Here is a 16,313-nt window from a genome sequence, read left to right on the forward strand (position 1 = left end):
GTGACTTTTCTTTGACCCATCCAGACCGCCAAGCCTTGATCGGACGGCCAACGGTAGACCCAAATCCACCTAGCCCTCCGCCAGGCGCCACCGGACCGCCGAAGACCACTCCGGCGACGGCACCTCCGCCTCCCAGCCACCCAACCACCTCCCGCCCCTGCGCGCGCGTGCGTGCTCCTCCTCCAAAAGCCGTGCTCGCCGCAAGGAGAACCGCAGCCTCGGCGAGCTCGCTGGTGCTGGCCGTTCCGAACAAGGAAGGGGGGGTAAAACCGAGGTGGGGGAACGCGGAAGCGGCGGGTGAGTTCGTCGCGTTATTTTCCATTTCCTGTGGCACGGATTGCCCGTTTCTTCGATTCCTTGATGCCTTGCGTTAGTTTCTTCACGTGCATAATACGATGATGCGAGGGCGAAATCCCGGGGGCAATGGCCAGTGGACGTCAGGGTTGGATTTGTTGGTGCCTTTTTTTTGGGGTGTGTTTACCAATCGTCTTATCGTTACCTCGTCACAGCGCAGTTAGATTACCGAATGGGTTCTACTTTGCTGAGAATTTTGAGATTGGGGGTTTACATTCTCAAGGAATCTCGCGAGCTCTTATTCCAACGATTACAAAGGAATTTAGGAAGCTAGCATTGATGAAACTAGAAAAGGTTATACGTCACCGCAATCACACCTAAAAGTTGAACTCAAAGCAGCAACTCCGTCGTGCCATTAAGGATTGTGTCTGCATGTCGTGGGCGTGCCGTCTTTAAGTAGAGTTATTTTCCTTCTATTTGGGTTCGAAAAATGCACTCGTAGACAACTTTACAGTGATTGTAGTGCCTCGTGAACTTAAGATCGAAACTGTTCCATGGAATTTGGATGTTATATACTTATATATCTACCAATCAGTCTTTTGTATATATTGATAGCATCACCCTGTTTGTAAGGTAACAGACAACTTATTCAGCACAAGCTAAGACTGTCAAACTTTGTCGTTACATTTGTTTTCAAGTGACATCAAATGCTTGAACATGATGCCACCTTAGAAAAAGAGCGACCATGAAATCAGTCTTTCGCCCCTTTGATTTGCATATGATACATTCTTGAGTAAATGCCATTGCTTTCTGAGACCAATGTTGCGTGGCTGCCCGTCTCTACCACCTCACCTTTGTCCATCACGACGATCACATCTGTGTTTGTGACTGTGGATAGCCTGTGGGCAATAGTGATGCTTGTGATCTTGCTTGAGAGCTCACCTTTGTTTTTCCACCCCTTGGCACCCAGGGTGTTCATCACCACCCTCTCGGATTCACCATCCAGAGCGCTTGTCGCCTCATCTAGCAACAGTATGACAGGCTTCTTCAGTATGGTTCTTGCCACAGCTATCCTCTGCTTTTGGCCTCCGGAAAGTTGGCTTCCTTTGTCCCCTACTATGGTGTCATACCCTTTTGATAGGCTGCTGATGAACTCATGGATGTTTGCCTCCATTGCAGCCTCCACTATTTCTGTTTCGGATGCACCTTCATTTCCGTAGCTGATGTTTTCTCTTATAGACATGTTGAACAAGATTGGCTCTTGCTGAACTAGTCCTATCTGCTTCCTCAGGCACTTCAGATTGTAGGTTCTGATGTCCTTACCGTCCACAAGCACTTGTCCGTTGCAAGGATCGTAGAATCTTAGCAGAAGAGCCAACACTGTGGATTTTCCTGAACCACTTGGCCCGACCAATGCAACCCTTTGACCTGACTCAATAGCTAGACTGAAGCCATCTAGTATGATCACTTCTGGTCTTGAGGGATAGCTGAAAATGACATCTTTGAACTCAACGTTACCTACAATTCTGTCTTCACAAGTCACTTTTGGTTCATCTGGCACAATCTGCGTTTCTCTATCAAGAATGTCGAGTGCAGGATCCAATATTGTAATGGCTGACATGACCATAGGGATCAAGGACCATAGCTCTGTGATGGAAGATATTGTCATTGCAAATGCTTGGTATGATCGTACACTGTCTTCAAATGATGCTAGTCTCTTGTCAAGTAGCACAATGGTAAAACTCAATGCAATAGCATGTGTCATATGCCACAAACAGAGGGAAATCCCCTGTACCACGCCATACTTGACACTCTCGATCCTGCTTATCCGCATTGGTTCTTGCAGTGCCAAATCTGCTTTCCTGAGTATTTCCTCTTCCTGAACAAAAGAAGCCACCGTGCGAATGTTGCTAACAGCCTCAGAAGTTAGTGAGATGAGCTTCCGGTGAGACTTAGAGGTGTCAGTGGCAAAACCTTTAGCTGACCTGACCTGTACCAGGCCAGCAATGAAGTGACAAGGCATCATAGCCCATGAAACTAGACCCATCCTCCAGTTCACTCCTGTGCTTAACCCTGTTGCTATCAGAATTGAGGAGATGCATTGAACAATGATAGCCATTCGTTCAGATATAATTGTTTTAATCATGGAGGTGTCGCTAACAACACGTGAGGTCAGGAAGCCGACACTGTTCTTGGGTTTTTCGAACCAACCCATTTCATTTCGAAGTACAGCTATCAAGAGAGAAATGTTGTTACATTCTATATGACATAACATATACTTATTTACTGAATGCTAGACACAAAGCTTTATGTTTAAGTGTAATACCTGTAAAGAGGGCCTCCCGTAGGTTATTCATTGCCCTTTCTCCGACCAGGCCATATATATAGTGCTGGAAGATGTTACTGAAAAATGTTGATATCCCGACCAGGAACAATGTTATCGAGTACTTCGTGACTTTTCTCTTTGCATCTGGATCGAGGTATGTCATGCCAACTGTTATGATGTAGAAAGCAAATAAAGGCCTCGAGATCCCAGAGACTGCTGCTGCTGTGGAGCCCAGCAGAACCTTTGCTGGCGCCAGTTTCAAAGTTCCAAGAAATATCCTGTTGAAAGCAGACATTCTCTTTCTGGTCCCTTGCTTTGGTTGCTCTGAGGTCGGTTTTGGTTTCTTCTCTTGTTCATGTGCAGCAAAAGATTGTTCTTTGTATGTTCCAGTTTCTTGATCTGCTTCGCCATGATCAGTAAATCTGTGTTACCAACCAACATAAACAAGTGAGTAACCTATACTCTTATTCCAGGTAACCAAATTAGATATCAGTGTTCTAGTTGCAGAAAAACATTTTTCATCTTCACACTTATGCATCTTGCACATATGACATCAAATACTTTTCATTCACAATTGCATTTGCGGGTGTAAGATGTGCCTATGGATTCCATATTTGAACAATATACAGTATGAAAAGAAGTGGGCAATTGATTGCATTTACCTTTCTTCACTCTTGCCAGATTTCTTTTCTAGATTTTGCATATTGCATACACTCGAGTAGAATGTACTTTTCTTGAGCAATTCTTCATGCGTCCCAGATTGAGCTACTCCTCCATTCTCCACAACTACAATCTTGTCTGCATTTATGATTGTTGACATTCTGTGGGCAATCAAGATAACAGTCCTTCCTCGCATAGCTCTGTCAAGAGCATCCTGAACTAACTTCTCAGATTCTGAATCAAGTGCACTTGTGGCTTCATCAAGAAGAAGAATAGGAGGATCTTTTAGTATAGCCCTTGCAATCGCTATCCTCTGTTTCTGACCTCCTGATAGCTGCAGTCCTCTTTCTCCTACCTGAAGTGATTCAATAATAAAACAAAGGAGTAATACTTAGTTGCTTACTACTATATAGATTTTATATGTAGCTAAATTTTCAATTAGTTAGCGACAAAATGTTGTCATCCTATGTAATTTCTTAAGGCTATTTAAACCTATCTGTTAATAACTTGAAATAAGTTGATTCTCACAACCATCCAAAATACAGATCTTTGTGATGTTTTCACTAGTATTTTCTTCATTTACATTGAGTCTTACCTCAGTTGAGTATTGATTTGGAAGTTTGGATATGAAAGAGTGAACATTAGCTGTTTTTGCTGCTTCAATTATCTCTTCATCAGTTGCATCCATTTTGCCAATTCTCAAGTTATCCATGATAGTACCAGAAAATAGTGCCGGTTCTTGGGAGACTGAACCTATATTCCTCCTCAGGAACTTCAGATCAAGCTCCTTAATGTTTTGGCCGTCAATAATGATGTCACCTGCATTGTTACATCATCTTATAACATGAGAAAGAACTGAAATGTTACCCTCTTTGAATCACTTGAACTTCCCATCACATGTGTGGAAAACTGGATTTTGTTTGGTATGCAAACATCTAATTTCTATGTTTTAAATGTAAAATTGTAAAATTCAAGCACTCATGAGCATAACCAAGCATACCAAACAAACAATATGCACCACAAGAAATATTTATGCAGAGATACAGATCCTCTGCTAGAAGTTTTACCTGATGTAGGATCGTAGAACCTTTGAACAAGAGAGATCACAGTGCTCTTCCCGCATCCACTGCTCCCCACAAGAGCCACGATTTCTCCTGCCTGTATAGCTAAAGAGAAACCTTGAAGAATTGGCTTGTCTTCACGCGATGGATATGTGAAATCCACCTCTCTTATTTCAATCTCTCCAATGACTTGCTCTGAGATTATTCCACCTGATTCATAACTTATCACCGGTTTTCTTTTGATAACCTTAAATACTTCTTTACCAGCAGCTTTTGCTTGGCTGAAGGCCTGAAGATCTGGCGCTGCGTTCGAGATATATCTGAAATCGCATATAAAAACATCAGCCCTGACAACTTCATTTGGAAGGATTATAATTTAGGCTACATTATGCTAGATCGCTAGAAAGACAATTCTTAGTATTACATCGCAGCGGAGAGGATATTAATGACGGCGGCAATTGTTTCACCCGCTTTTTTAGGTCTTCTTCCAGTTACTGCCACTGCTCCAATATAGATTGTCAACGAGTACGAACAGAAAGTTGCAATCTGTAACATGCCCAAACCTAGTCCTTTTGTGATTGCCTCTTTCTTGCTTAGCTTGTATTGCTTGTCCATGCATTTGGTGAATGATCTCATTGCCGAGTTTTCTCCAACAAATGAGAAGACAGTCTTGATATGTGAAAGATTCTGCAGAAATGCATTGTAATAATTATTACAATTTTAATATAGTAGTTCTAATGGTGCATTCATTTGAATAGGTACCTGTTCTACAACTGAGGTTGCTTCAGAGACCAAAGCTATCCTTCTCATTGACATGCCATTCATCATTTTGGCATATGTTGCTCCAATCACGAGGAGCATCGGAACAACTAAGAATGACATCATACCCACCTCCCAGGAGCACACGAAAGCAACAATTATAGCGACTAAGAATGTGGAGAAATTGGAGATGAAGTGACCCATCTGAGGAAGTAAGTCCATGTTTATGATTTCTTGGCATTGAACAAACCTTTTCTGCTTCAATTTGAATTGTTGAAGCATACAATGAATGTGTTGGAATGCAGACTGATACCTTCTCGCCAATTGCATCTTTTATGACACTCATGTGGTTGGTTGCTCCAGCCATGATGTTCGCGGTTGTTAAGTCAGTGTCAAAAGCCCCGACATTTTGACTGAGCACTGATCTCAGATATGCCATCTGCATGCGTGTCATTTGTCTCTGACTTGTATACATCCAACATGAAATTTCTGTGGCAGGATCATTGTGGCAAAAATGTGAGATAGTTTATTAGAATAGTACTAATGCTATTCATATTGCTTGTGTTCCCATCATTGTGGTGTTCCCTTGTTGATGCACATGTGGACAAGTAAATAGATAGGAATGTTGTTACACTGAAATCCCTCTCTTTCACCGTTGTAGCCTTTGTTTTCTCTGCACTGGTGTGAACTACAAGTAACATATTTTGTTCAACACTTCAATTATCTTCTGGTGGCTACTTGATAATGTTTGGTTAAGGAAATTGACAAAAGTATCAGATTCTATCCAGCTTGAACCGTTCTCTCTGAAACCCCACCCATATTTTATTGAACTCCTCGATCCACAATTTGGCCTAAGCTCAACCCAATATCATTTGGTGCCAGCCTTTCGATGCTGTAAACATCCTCAACTAGCAATGAATGTCAGGGCAGAAGGTCGTTGAAGCAAATTTAGGAGGTCTACCTAATTTTACTTTGATATTATGCAGCTCTTTTTACAAATAATTTCTATTCCAGTAAAGAAGACTTTTTGCTGAAATCACGCTGTCAGGTTGCATTAGTTCTGTAGTTCTTGCATATTATTGGTACAATTGTTATCGCATATAAAGTGTTCAATTTTATCGCGCTACCATGCTGAAGACTTGGGAAGTATTTCTACTGTTGACCCGCACTTGTCAAATAGTTCCATTCACTTTGATTTTCGGACAGATTCCTCTGGACTTCCACTATGCTCTGGTTCAGGGCATAAGTAAGAAGCAATAACTTGCATTCTTTTGTTTACATTCTCAAAAATAGCAAAGTAAGAAGCCTGTACTCACCAATCATTCCAGCGGGGAGTGTAATAAGTGCCAAGAACCACATATATGGAATCAACTGCAAACAAAAAACAACAAAGTAGACACTGTCAATGATACTAGTACAGAATCATCAGCCCCCTCCCCCAATATAATCAAAAGAAAGGCACTTAACAAAATCAAATAGTTATATACACCATAGCTCCAAAATATGTCAGATAGAAGGTTACCTTTGAAAGTCCGTGGACTATGGCATCCTGATCTCCTATGTTGTTGCCGAATGCGTCGACACATTTCCCAAGTATGTAATATGACATTGAAGGCGACATGCCATGCACAAAGGATCCCATGGTCCCCAACATCATGAACAGCCAATCTAGTGCATCAGCGTAGCAAAACAGGCCAAAGAATGGGAACGGCTCGTCCTTCTTGACCACTGTTTCTGGCGTTGGTGGTGCCGGCGGTGACATGTTTTTCTCGCCTTCTGCACTGTCAAGTTTACTTGATTCGACAGGGTAGTCATTCTCTTGTATGAATGGCATTGTATTTGTGAGCGGTGGGATAATTTGCAAGTGAGCAACAAGAACATTGAGAGATGTATATAGTAACAGGTAACTTAGATAGCTACAAGGTAGGACAATCAATTGTTACTCCCAAGGTTTATATTATATGTTGGACTACTTCAGCATAGGATCAATAACATTAGTTTATTTGGGTCACTCTTATCAGTAGAACTTTTGAGCCAAAACTGTGTTGCTGGCATGACCATATCAACCTGCTTATTAAAATTCACATGGAATCAACTATTTGTTTTGGTTGATGCGTGGAACTGGATTATTCACTCGAAGTCATATCATTGTGAAATACTAAGCATGGATCTTTTGTTGCTGTGTGAAATCCTAAGCATGAAGCTTTTGTTGTTATAACAAAATTGTAGGCACACGAGGCAGCTTTGTTTTTATCTACAAACTACATAGAGTTAAGCCAGCTGCAGTTAATCCAGATTGGCACTTGCGCATGGTGAAAGCTACTCTATCAGGAGATGAATACTACTTTGCATGTTTATTTTTTCTTACAATTTTTATTAAATATACTTTTTAGCCTCGTACAAGTGCACAATGCTCTGCTAAAAATCTTGGAAGCTTCTGTTGCAAAATAAATTACAGATCAGATCGAGAAGGTCAAGTTGTCTGGTAACTAAAACAATGATGGATACCTAGCACGAACTGGTATTAATTTAAATTTTGAGGGAAAGTTATCAATTTGATTTAGAAGAATAGACACTCCAGGACTCTGAACCTGGGTGGTGAGATTATACATTCACTTCTCCTCTCATCAGATCTAGGCTCAGTCCTATGTGTCTAGTAAGCCTGTTGTCCATGGCATAATTACCTACTTAGAATATTGTTATGATGACATATGATACTAGGCCTTCAGGCAAACTAGCACAGCACTAACTCCCTGTACTGTCCAAATCTGGTGATCAGCATGCATCTGGTACCAGTTCTGTATAGAGCCTAGTTCTGTATTACCTGGGAGTAATGACTTGATCACTTGAGCGTACTGCATACAGTAGTGGAAAACTGTGAATCACCTAATTGATTGGAAAACTGTTTGCGTATAAGGTTGTCTATATGTATCAATATTAAGTTGCATGAAAATATGAATCGATTTTTCAACTCACGGACTATGCATCTTCAAAAATATGAAGAGATAGATATGTTATTACAACTCCCAGTAAATGCGCTAAACAATATTGCAAAATTCTGACAAGCACCTAAACCTGTTCTAATTAGGTCTCTTGTCTACAATAGAACTTGATCAGATAGAGCTATCAATTGTTCATGTTGCTTTGCAAGTGGAACAGCCTTGAGTAAACACCATCATCTGCAGATACCAACGTTTGGTGGTCACCAAGTTCGATCACCTTTCCTTTCTCCATGACAACAATCATGTCAGCATTTATGACCGTGGACAATCTATGCGCCACTGTGATACTTGTAATCTTGCTTGACCGCTCATCTATGTTCTTCCACTCCTTGGCCCCTAAAGAGCTCATCACCACCCTCTCAGACTCACTATCGAGTGCGCTAGTTGCCTCGTCAAGAAGCAGAATAGATGGCCTCTTCAGTAGAGTTCTTGCGATAGCTATCCGCTGTTTTTGCCCTCCCGAAAGCTGGCCTCCTTTGTCTCCAACAACTGTGTCATACCCTTTTGGAAGGCCACTGATGAACTCGTGAATGTTTGCATCCATTGCAGCCTGGATGATTTCAGTTTCTGAAGATTCTTCACTTCCATAACTAATGTTTTCTCTGATGGATGAATTGAATAAAATCGGTTCCTGTTGAACTAATCCAATCTGCTTCCTGAGCCATCTAAGATTGTAGTCTCTTATATTCGTGTTGTCAACTAGCACCGTACCTCCATGAGGATCATAGAATCTCAATAGAAGAGCCAGAACAGAGGATTTTCCTGCACCACTCGGGCCAACCAATGCTACTCTTTGGCCAGGTTCAATGACTAGATTGAAGCCATCCAGAATGGTGACCTCTGGTCGTGATGGATAATTGAAGCTCACATCCTGAAACTCAGTTCTACCCACAAGCCACTGTTCACTAGGCTTTTTTGGTTCATCTGGCACAATTTCTGTTTCTCTGTCAAGCATGTCAAATGCAGGATTCAATATTGCAATGGCTGACATGACCATGGGAATTAGGGTCCATAATTCTGTGATGGAAGGTACTGTGAGTGAGAATATCTGGTATGACCGTATGCTGTTCTCAAATGTTGCTTGCTTTCTCTGAACCAGAACCGTGGTATACCAAAGTGCCACTGCATGTGCTATGTTCCACAGGCAGAGTGAGATCCCTTGGATTACCCCGTACTTCATGCTCTCAATTCTGGTAATTCTCATAGGTTCTTGGAGTGACAGTTCTGCTTTCTTAATTATTTCATCTTCATAAACAAAGGATGCCACAGTTCGGATGTTGCTAGCTGCCTCTGAAGCAAGGGAAACAAGTTCCTGGTGAGCGATAGCAGCATCGCCATAGAATCCTTTGGCTGACCTGGCTTGAATAAGGCCACCGATGAAATGGCATGGCATGACTGCCCATGATACTAAACCCATCCTCCAATTAACGTACATGCTTACTGTTGTTGCTATCAGGATTGAAGAGATGCATTGCACAATAACTGCCATCCTATCAGATATGATGGTCTTGACTGTTGAGGTGTCACTGACAATGCGTGAGGTAAGAGATCCTACACCATTCTTCGGTTTTTCGAACCAAGCAAGCTCATTTCGTAGAACAGCTGTATTCCATCCAGACAAAAATTAGTCATATTATGAGCAATGAAAGGGTATGTAATTTTGACTCTTGCAAGATATTGACTAATTTGGGAAGGAAGTTCTCATATGACATACATGAAAAGAGGGCCTCCCTTAGGTTTTTCATTGCCTTTTCTCCAATGACACCATAAATATAGTGCTGCAAGATGCTACTGGCCAGTGTGACCATCCCAGCCCCAAAGAAAATTAAAGAATATTTGCTGACTTTTCTTTTCGCATCTGGATCATAATATGCCACACCAATTGTCATGATGAAGTAACCGAATAAGGGCTTTGAGATTCCAGAGATGGCTGCTGCTGAGGAGCCTAATAGAATCTTTGCAATGTCGTCTTTACGTAGACCATACCAAATTCTAAAGAAAGGATGTGTTTCCTTTCTGACCTCTTGCTTTGGTTGCTTTGATCGTTCTAGTTTATTCTGCAGTCCCTGCTTCATGGAGTGCTGCTTGTTGTATGCTTCATCGGTTTGTTCTTGTATTACATTATCAGAAGGGCTGTTTAAGAAATCAAACTAAGCAGATTAGTAAATTATATGGAGTAATCCTGCTTGCATATATATTATCACTTCTGTTTCGTAGATTTTATGAGCATCCATTAAGCCATTTTTCTTTGTTCCAAAGTCTAGTTATCAGCATCCTGGTAAAAGTGAGACTCAGTTTGATTTCAAACTGTTCACTGAAGAGTCCAAAAATTCTTCAGCAAGAAACATGCATATACCGTTTTATGTTAGTACTAAGCATAAAACATCAGTGAAGTAGTTTTCCATTTGATAAATTTAAGTTACCTTGCTACCCTCTTTCCAGCTTCCTTCTCAATATTTTGCATGCTGCATACGTTTGAGTAGAATGTGCTTTTCTCGAGCAACTCTTGATGAGTTCCGTTTTGTGCTACTCTTCCATTCTCCACGACAACAATAGTATCAGCATTTACAATTGTGGACATCCTGTGTGCTATCAAGATAACAGTCCTCCCATGCATGGCTCTCTCAAGTGCATCTTGGACTAGCTTTTCTGATTCTGAATCGAGGGCACTTGTTGCTTCGTCCAGAAGGAGAATCGGTGGATCCTTCAGCATTGCCCTTGCAATAGCTACTCTTTGTTTTTGGCCTCCTGACAACTGAACACCTCTTTCTCCTACCTGAACCAAGTAAGTGTTGTAAGGCACAAGGGGAGCGCCTTTACTTTTAAAGAAATCTTGGGTTATATAATGAACTACTAAGCTCTGGTAAGATTATTTGGACATCTAAACTTCTAATCTCAGTATATCAACTACACATTACGTTTTATTCTTTGAGAAATTTTGCTGACATTTGACATAACAGGAGTAACCCTATTTTCCTTCAAGGTATAGCATTCTCTTGTGAGTTCTGTAGTTAGTAGTTTACTTAAGCTCTCACATGGTCCCTCGCAGTACATTCATTATCCTTCTTTCAGTAACTGTAGGAACAAAAGAAGGAAATCTTGGTTTATATAATGAACTACTAATCTCTGGTAAGATTATCTGGACATCTAAACTTCTAATCTCAGTATATCAACTACACATTATGCTTGACATTTGACATAACAGGAATTACACTATTTTCGATCAAGGTATAGCATTCTCTTGTGAGTTCTGTAATTAGTAATTTACTTAAGCTCTCACATGGTCCTTGCAGTACATTCATTATCCTTGTTTCATTAAGTGTAGGAACAAAAGAAGGGTTTGCTTTGATTTTTTACTAACCTATACGTTTTGTTTGCAAGTTGTAACCTTATACAATTTTCAGTCAAAGCTCTATGCATTTTTATGTTTGAGATTCTGAAAATCACATGCGATGTTCATGTCACTTGCATACTACTCGTTGTTGACATTTTACTTAGCTGTCAATTTCTGGCAATTATAGCATTATTGTGAAACCCCCAATCACAAGCTCGATAAAAGATCCGATTGTCGTGATCATAATAATACCAAATTTATGTTATTATTGTTCTAACTTAGAAATTTTTTGTGCATTGTCATGTCCTAATCAAAACCATGAAGGTATTTAATTTTAGAAACAGGATATCTTTCGGTTACATATACAAAACTTCCCCTTCTTTTATCCATTGCTCTAGTGAACATATACATACCTCTGTTAAATATCCATTGGGAAGTTTAGATATGAATGTATGAACGTTAGCTGTCGTTGCTGCCTCAGTTATCTCGTCGTCAGTTGCATCCATTTTACCAATCCTCAAGTTGTCCTTGATAGTACCAGAAAACAGTGATGGCTCTTGAGATACTGAAGCTATATTTCTCCGTAGGGATTTCAGATCAATTTTCCTGATGCTGTGACCATCAATTAATATGTCACCTGCAGCATTATGTCTCATCACTAACTGAAACACTATAAACTAGTTTATACATTAATAAACAATTTAACTCATGTTAGCTAACAGGTGACCTTAATCTCAGATGGAGGGTTCTGCACTAAACAAGATACTATAATATTGACTTAGTTCACATATATAACTGCTCTAGGTAGATGTCGGAAGCCTACCCGAGGTTGGATCATAGAATCTTTGAAGTAGTGAAATAACCGTGCTCTTCCCACAGCCGCTGCTTCCTATCAGAGCAACGACTTTGCCTGCGGGGATGGACAGTGAGAATCCTTGGAGAATTGGCTTATCCTGGCGGGAGGGGTAGGCGAAACGCACACCACGCAGTTCGATCTCTCCATAAACCTTGTCTAGTACTGTTCCGCCTTTTCCATAACTTATGGATGGATTTCGTTTGATCACCTTGAAGACCTCTTTCCCTGCAGCTCTTGCTTGATTAAAGGTCTGAAGATCTGGTGCAGCATAGGTAATTGATCTGCAGTTCCATGTTGTGAATACAATTGAGTCTATTGACTATTGACTATAATATTTGGAAAAACGAAGAATACATATGCATAGTACCTATAACTTATTTAGCTTGCAAACTATTTCAGTATTAATATTGGAGATAGATAGTTTAGACAGCTGAAGCAATCAGAAAGGGCTGAGTTTTATTACATTGCGCCAAAGAGGATGCTCATGATTGCAGCTATCGTTCCACCTCCTGTTGCTGTCCGTTTGCTTACTGCAACTGCCCCAATCCAAACCATCAGTGCCCATGAACAAAAGGTCACTGCTTGGAACAAACCCAGCCCTATTCCCTTTATCATAGCCTCCTTCTTGCTCAGTTTGTATTGATTGTCTGTGCACCGTACAAAGGATTTTATGGCCCAGTTCTCTCCGACAAAGGAGAAGACAGTCTTGATATGTGACAAAGTCTGCTCACAAATGCGCAGAAATATTACAATCTTTTTGATGGGAAAACTGTAGGGGAGGTCCCGACAGTCAAAGATTACAATCTTAAATCTTGTTGGAGAAAGTTTATATTTTAACATTTCTGCATTTCTGTTTATTGAAATAACTTGGCTTCAGGTGTGTGGTGCTAACGATTGTACATGGTTTACCTGTTCTACAACAGATGTTACTTCTGAGACAATAGCATTGCGTGACAAAGATATGACGTTCATCTTTTTCGTGTATGTTGCTCCAATAGCGAGAATCAGAGGAATGACCAGGAAGGAGAGCATTGCAACTTCCCAACAGCTGGCAAATGCAATTATGATACCAGCAAAAAAAGTGGAGAAGCTTGCGACGAAATGACCGAGCTGCAGAAAAGTGAGCTCAGATGCATATTTGTCCACAGAATTTCTGGAATCTAACAGTTAGTGTTCCAAATGATTGTGAAATCTATTACCTTCTCACCAATTGCATCTTGTATGATATTCATGTGGTTGGTTACTCCTGTGATGATGTTTGCAGTGGTCAAGTCGGTGTCGAAGGCTCCAACCTCTTGATTGAGAACTGATTTTAGAAATTCCAGCCGCATGCGTGCTAGCTGTCTCTCACTTGAGTATATCCAGCAGGAGATCTCTACAGCCAGGTTATCAGGGGAAATGTAAGCAATGTTTTACCAGTCAATATTGCAATGCTGTTGCTATCATTAGTTCTCCTTTAAACTTCACTTCTTAATATAAAAGGTTTTTTTATAAATATATCATATAATTCATGCAAACCACTGTAACTTTGTTAGAACTATTTAAGTTAAGAATTCGCTTTTATGTCATTGCAAGCTATTTATATTTGACTTCTGTAAAATCAGACCAGTAACCAAATCTTCACAAATAATAGGTCCAAGCACTCTCTTGAATGGCATATGGAATCAATGTCGGGACAGCTCATAAACAAGGTTCTGGAGTCCCTATTTTCCGTTCCTTTTTTCTTCATATCTGTTCTAAATCACTACAGCCTAATATTATTTCTTTCACCAAGGAAAATCATTATGCATCTTAAATAAATGAAAAGGATCCTTGATGTTTGACTTACCAACCATTCCGGCAGGAAGAGTAGCTATCGCCATATACCATACATAGGGAACCACCTTGAAACAACAAAAGAAAAAGATTGGTGTCAAAACAACGCAGACCAAGATAATTGAAGTTCAAAAGACTAACGGTGTGCATGCATGTTTATAGTACCTTATACAATGCATGGACCATTCCCTTCTGATCATTTATGTTGGTTCCGAAGGCATCGAGCGCTTTTCCGAGAAGGAGGTACCCGATCGGGAATGCCATGCCGTGGATGGCAGACCCGAGGGTTCCCAGGGCCATGAGGAGCCAATCCACATTATCGGCGTAGCAAAGCAACCCGAAGAATGAGAATGGCTTCTCGTCAACTTTAGCTTCTGGCGACGCTGAGCCTGTGCTTCTTCTTTCGTCCGTATCATTATGCTGCGATAATGATAAGGATCTTTCAAAAAAATAAGATAATGAAACAGGGTGGTTCTCATCATGGACCGTGGCCATTCTTTCCGGTGATGTTGGTTATCTTTGACAGGAGGGAACCATGGAAAAGGAAGTACATAGATGGTATTGGTATTATAGGCGCAGGTGTTGCATACTGGGCATGCATGTTCACATGTAGACAAGGACAGCCACGTCGCCCAAGCCCCAAGGTGGTGTGGAACAATAACTATAGGTACTCTCAAGGTTGAAAATAAAACATGCTGAGCTGGTCAGGGATACATTAGCATATTACATTGTTTTTTATGTAGTGGTGTTTGCTTTAGCTTTCATATGGTTCAGTGTGTTGCCAAGCTCACCTTTTGTTGATTTATATGGATAATGAAAGGCATGAAATACATTTCTGTTTGTGTAGAGAATACAGGCAAAAAGTTTACGTTTATGTTAATTTACATAGTTTTCTCTGTAAAGCATGGTTGCAAGAAGCAATTTTACTCAGTTAGTTCTTTTATGGATTTTACCTTGTCTGGAAACCAAATCAATGTCTAGGATCTCACTTCAAAGATCCCCAACCCTACCAATTAATTACATTTCTTGCATCCTGGTACGATCTTATGATTCTTAGTTAGGATCGAGGAGATTTGATCTGCAATGTAGGTTAAGGAGTGCTTACATAACCGATGTGGGTCTTTGGGAATAACTGGGGCATACTTTGAGGATATGCTTTTACAGACTGCATAAAAGACGAGGTTGTCCATGTCGCATGTCTTTGCTACCAACTCAGAGTGTTTGTTTGCACCTGCAGGCAGCTTGTTGATGCAGTTTTGTCCAAGAAGGAACGTCCAAAGGAAAAGAATGCGGCATTTGTCCTCGTTGCCAGAGCCCAGAGATAGGATCATAGGAGAATCCTGGAGCTTGGCATTCTATACCTTCTTGAACTCATGCTCATTTCTCATCAAAATTTGGCCAAAAACTAACAGCTGAGCCGCCTCGCATTGTGCAGGTTCGCGACGCAGCAGCTGGGTGATTTATTCTTTGATTCTCCAAGCAAAAGCACAATGTCTTGCAGCTAGCTTCTCCAGGTTCAGCTCAGATGGTCAATGAGAAGCTGCAAAATTTTGGCCAAACATGTGTTTTTTCTGGGGGTTTTTGTTTTCTTCCCAGGGAAGTGCAGGCTGATCAGAACTTTCTAAAAATGTTATCAATCATGCCATGTTCATTGATGGGATAAGGAGAGAATATCCGGATAATCCAAGAATGACCAGTTCCAATGCTCTATTAAAAATTCAGATTTCTGTCTCTTGCATGTCTTCTTAGGGCCGATTTCTGGGGACATAATTTTTCCTGGAATATCCTAGAGAAATCTGTTAAAAAAAATTGTGTAGATTATGAAAACTCAATCACCACTGCTAACTTTCTTGATGGTGCTCCCTTGAAAAATCAATGCAACTTTTGTCTTGATCCCAGGAGCTCGGGTCTTGACATATGAATATGATGTGTCACTGCACCTTTCTTAGGTTTGTTTTTCAAAGTTGTTTTCATTCGCTCTCGCTTGCCATAAAAAGGCGGTGCCCTGCATCTGTCATCTGTTTCCGTTACGGAAAAGCACCTTCAATTTTATTTCGCCAACATTTTCATCCTTCTCGTTTCCTGAGTTCCAAAAATTAAAGTTCTCCTATGTTTGACAGTAAATCTATCTATATTTTTTTAGAATCCGTAAATCTATCATCTTCTTTTTTTAGAATCACTCGTAAGTTTATTCAAAATCGACATC

The 16,313-nt window shown here is 40.6% G+C and overlaps 2 protein-coding genes and 1 long non-coding RNA gene across 25 annotated transcripts; 1 reads left to right on the top strand and 2 right to left on the bottom strand.

The window, feature by feature from the left end:
• Positions 1–20: 20 nt before the first annotated feature.
• LOC100846219 lies at positions 21–16,029 on the top strand. 23 transcript variants are annotated; one of them, XR_002965674.1, is made up of 10 exons: positions 25–297; positions 5,100–5,312; positions 9,559–9,643; positions 10,789–11,085; positions 11,175–11,231; positions 12,316–12,564; positions 13,216–13,412; positions 13,557–13,692; positions 13,926–14,774; positions 15,345–16,029. It is a non-coding gene; the product is annotated as an uncharacterized LOC100846219 (long non-coding RNA). The 23 variants fall into 23 exon arrangements; XR_002965673.1 differs by having other exon boundaries at positions 26–297; positions 10,789–11,231; positions 12,316–12,401; positions 12,524–12,564; XR_001407180.2 differs by having other exon boundaries at positions 21–297; positions 10,789–12,564; positions 13,926–14,249; positions 14,325–14,774.
• LOC100833400 (ABC transporter B family member 14) lies at positions 920–6,949 on the bottom strand. Its single transcript, XM_003571435.4, has 10 exons — positions 6,623–6,949; positions 6,417–6,471; positions 5,414–5,589; positions 5,104–5,304; positions 4,766–5,028; positions 4,348–4,661; positions 3,876–4,099; positions 3,283–3,635; positions 2,621–3,042; positions 920–2,526 (listed from the first exon to the last, which is right to left on the bottom strand). Exons 1-10 carry the CDS (start codon positions 6,932–6,934, stop codon positions 1,046–1,048), a joined length of 3,801 nt encoding a protein of 1,266 aa, XP_003571483.1. The 5' UTR covers positions 6,935–6,949; the 3' UTR covers positions 920–1,045.
• On the bottom strand, positions 8,152–14,634 carry LOC100833702 (ABC transporter B family member 14). Its single transcript, XM_024462484.1, has 10 exons — positions 14,273–14,634; positions 14,121–14,175; positions 13,492–13,667; positions 13,202–13,402; positions 12,756–13,015; positions 12,260–12,573; positions 11,850–12,073; positions 10,526–10,878; positions 9,817–10,235; positions 8,152–9,704 (listed from the first exon to the last, which is right to left on the bottom strand). The coding sequence occupies exons 1-10, from the start codon at positions 14,600–14,602 to the stop codon at positions 8,227–8,229; spliced, it is 3,810 nt and encodes a 1,269-aa protein (XP_024318252.1). The 5' UTR covers positions 14,603–14,634; the 3' UTR covers positions 8,152–8,226.
• Positions 16,030–16,313: the final 284 nt, after the last annotated feature.

This window comes from Brachypodium distachyon, chromosome 3, assembly GCF_000005505.3.
Source record: "Brachypodium distachyon strain Bd21 chromosome 3, Brachypodium_distachyon_v3.0, whole genome shotgun sequence".
Lineage (NCBI taxonomy): Eukaryota > Viridiplantae > Streptophyta > Magnoliopsida > Poales > Poaceae > Brachypodium > Brachypodium distachyon.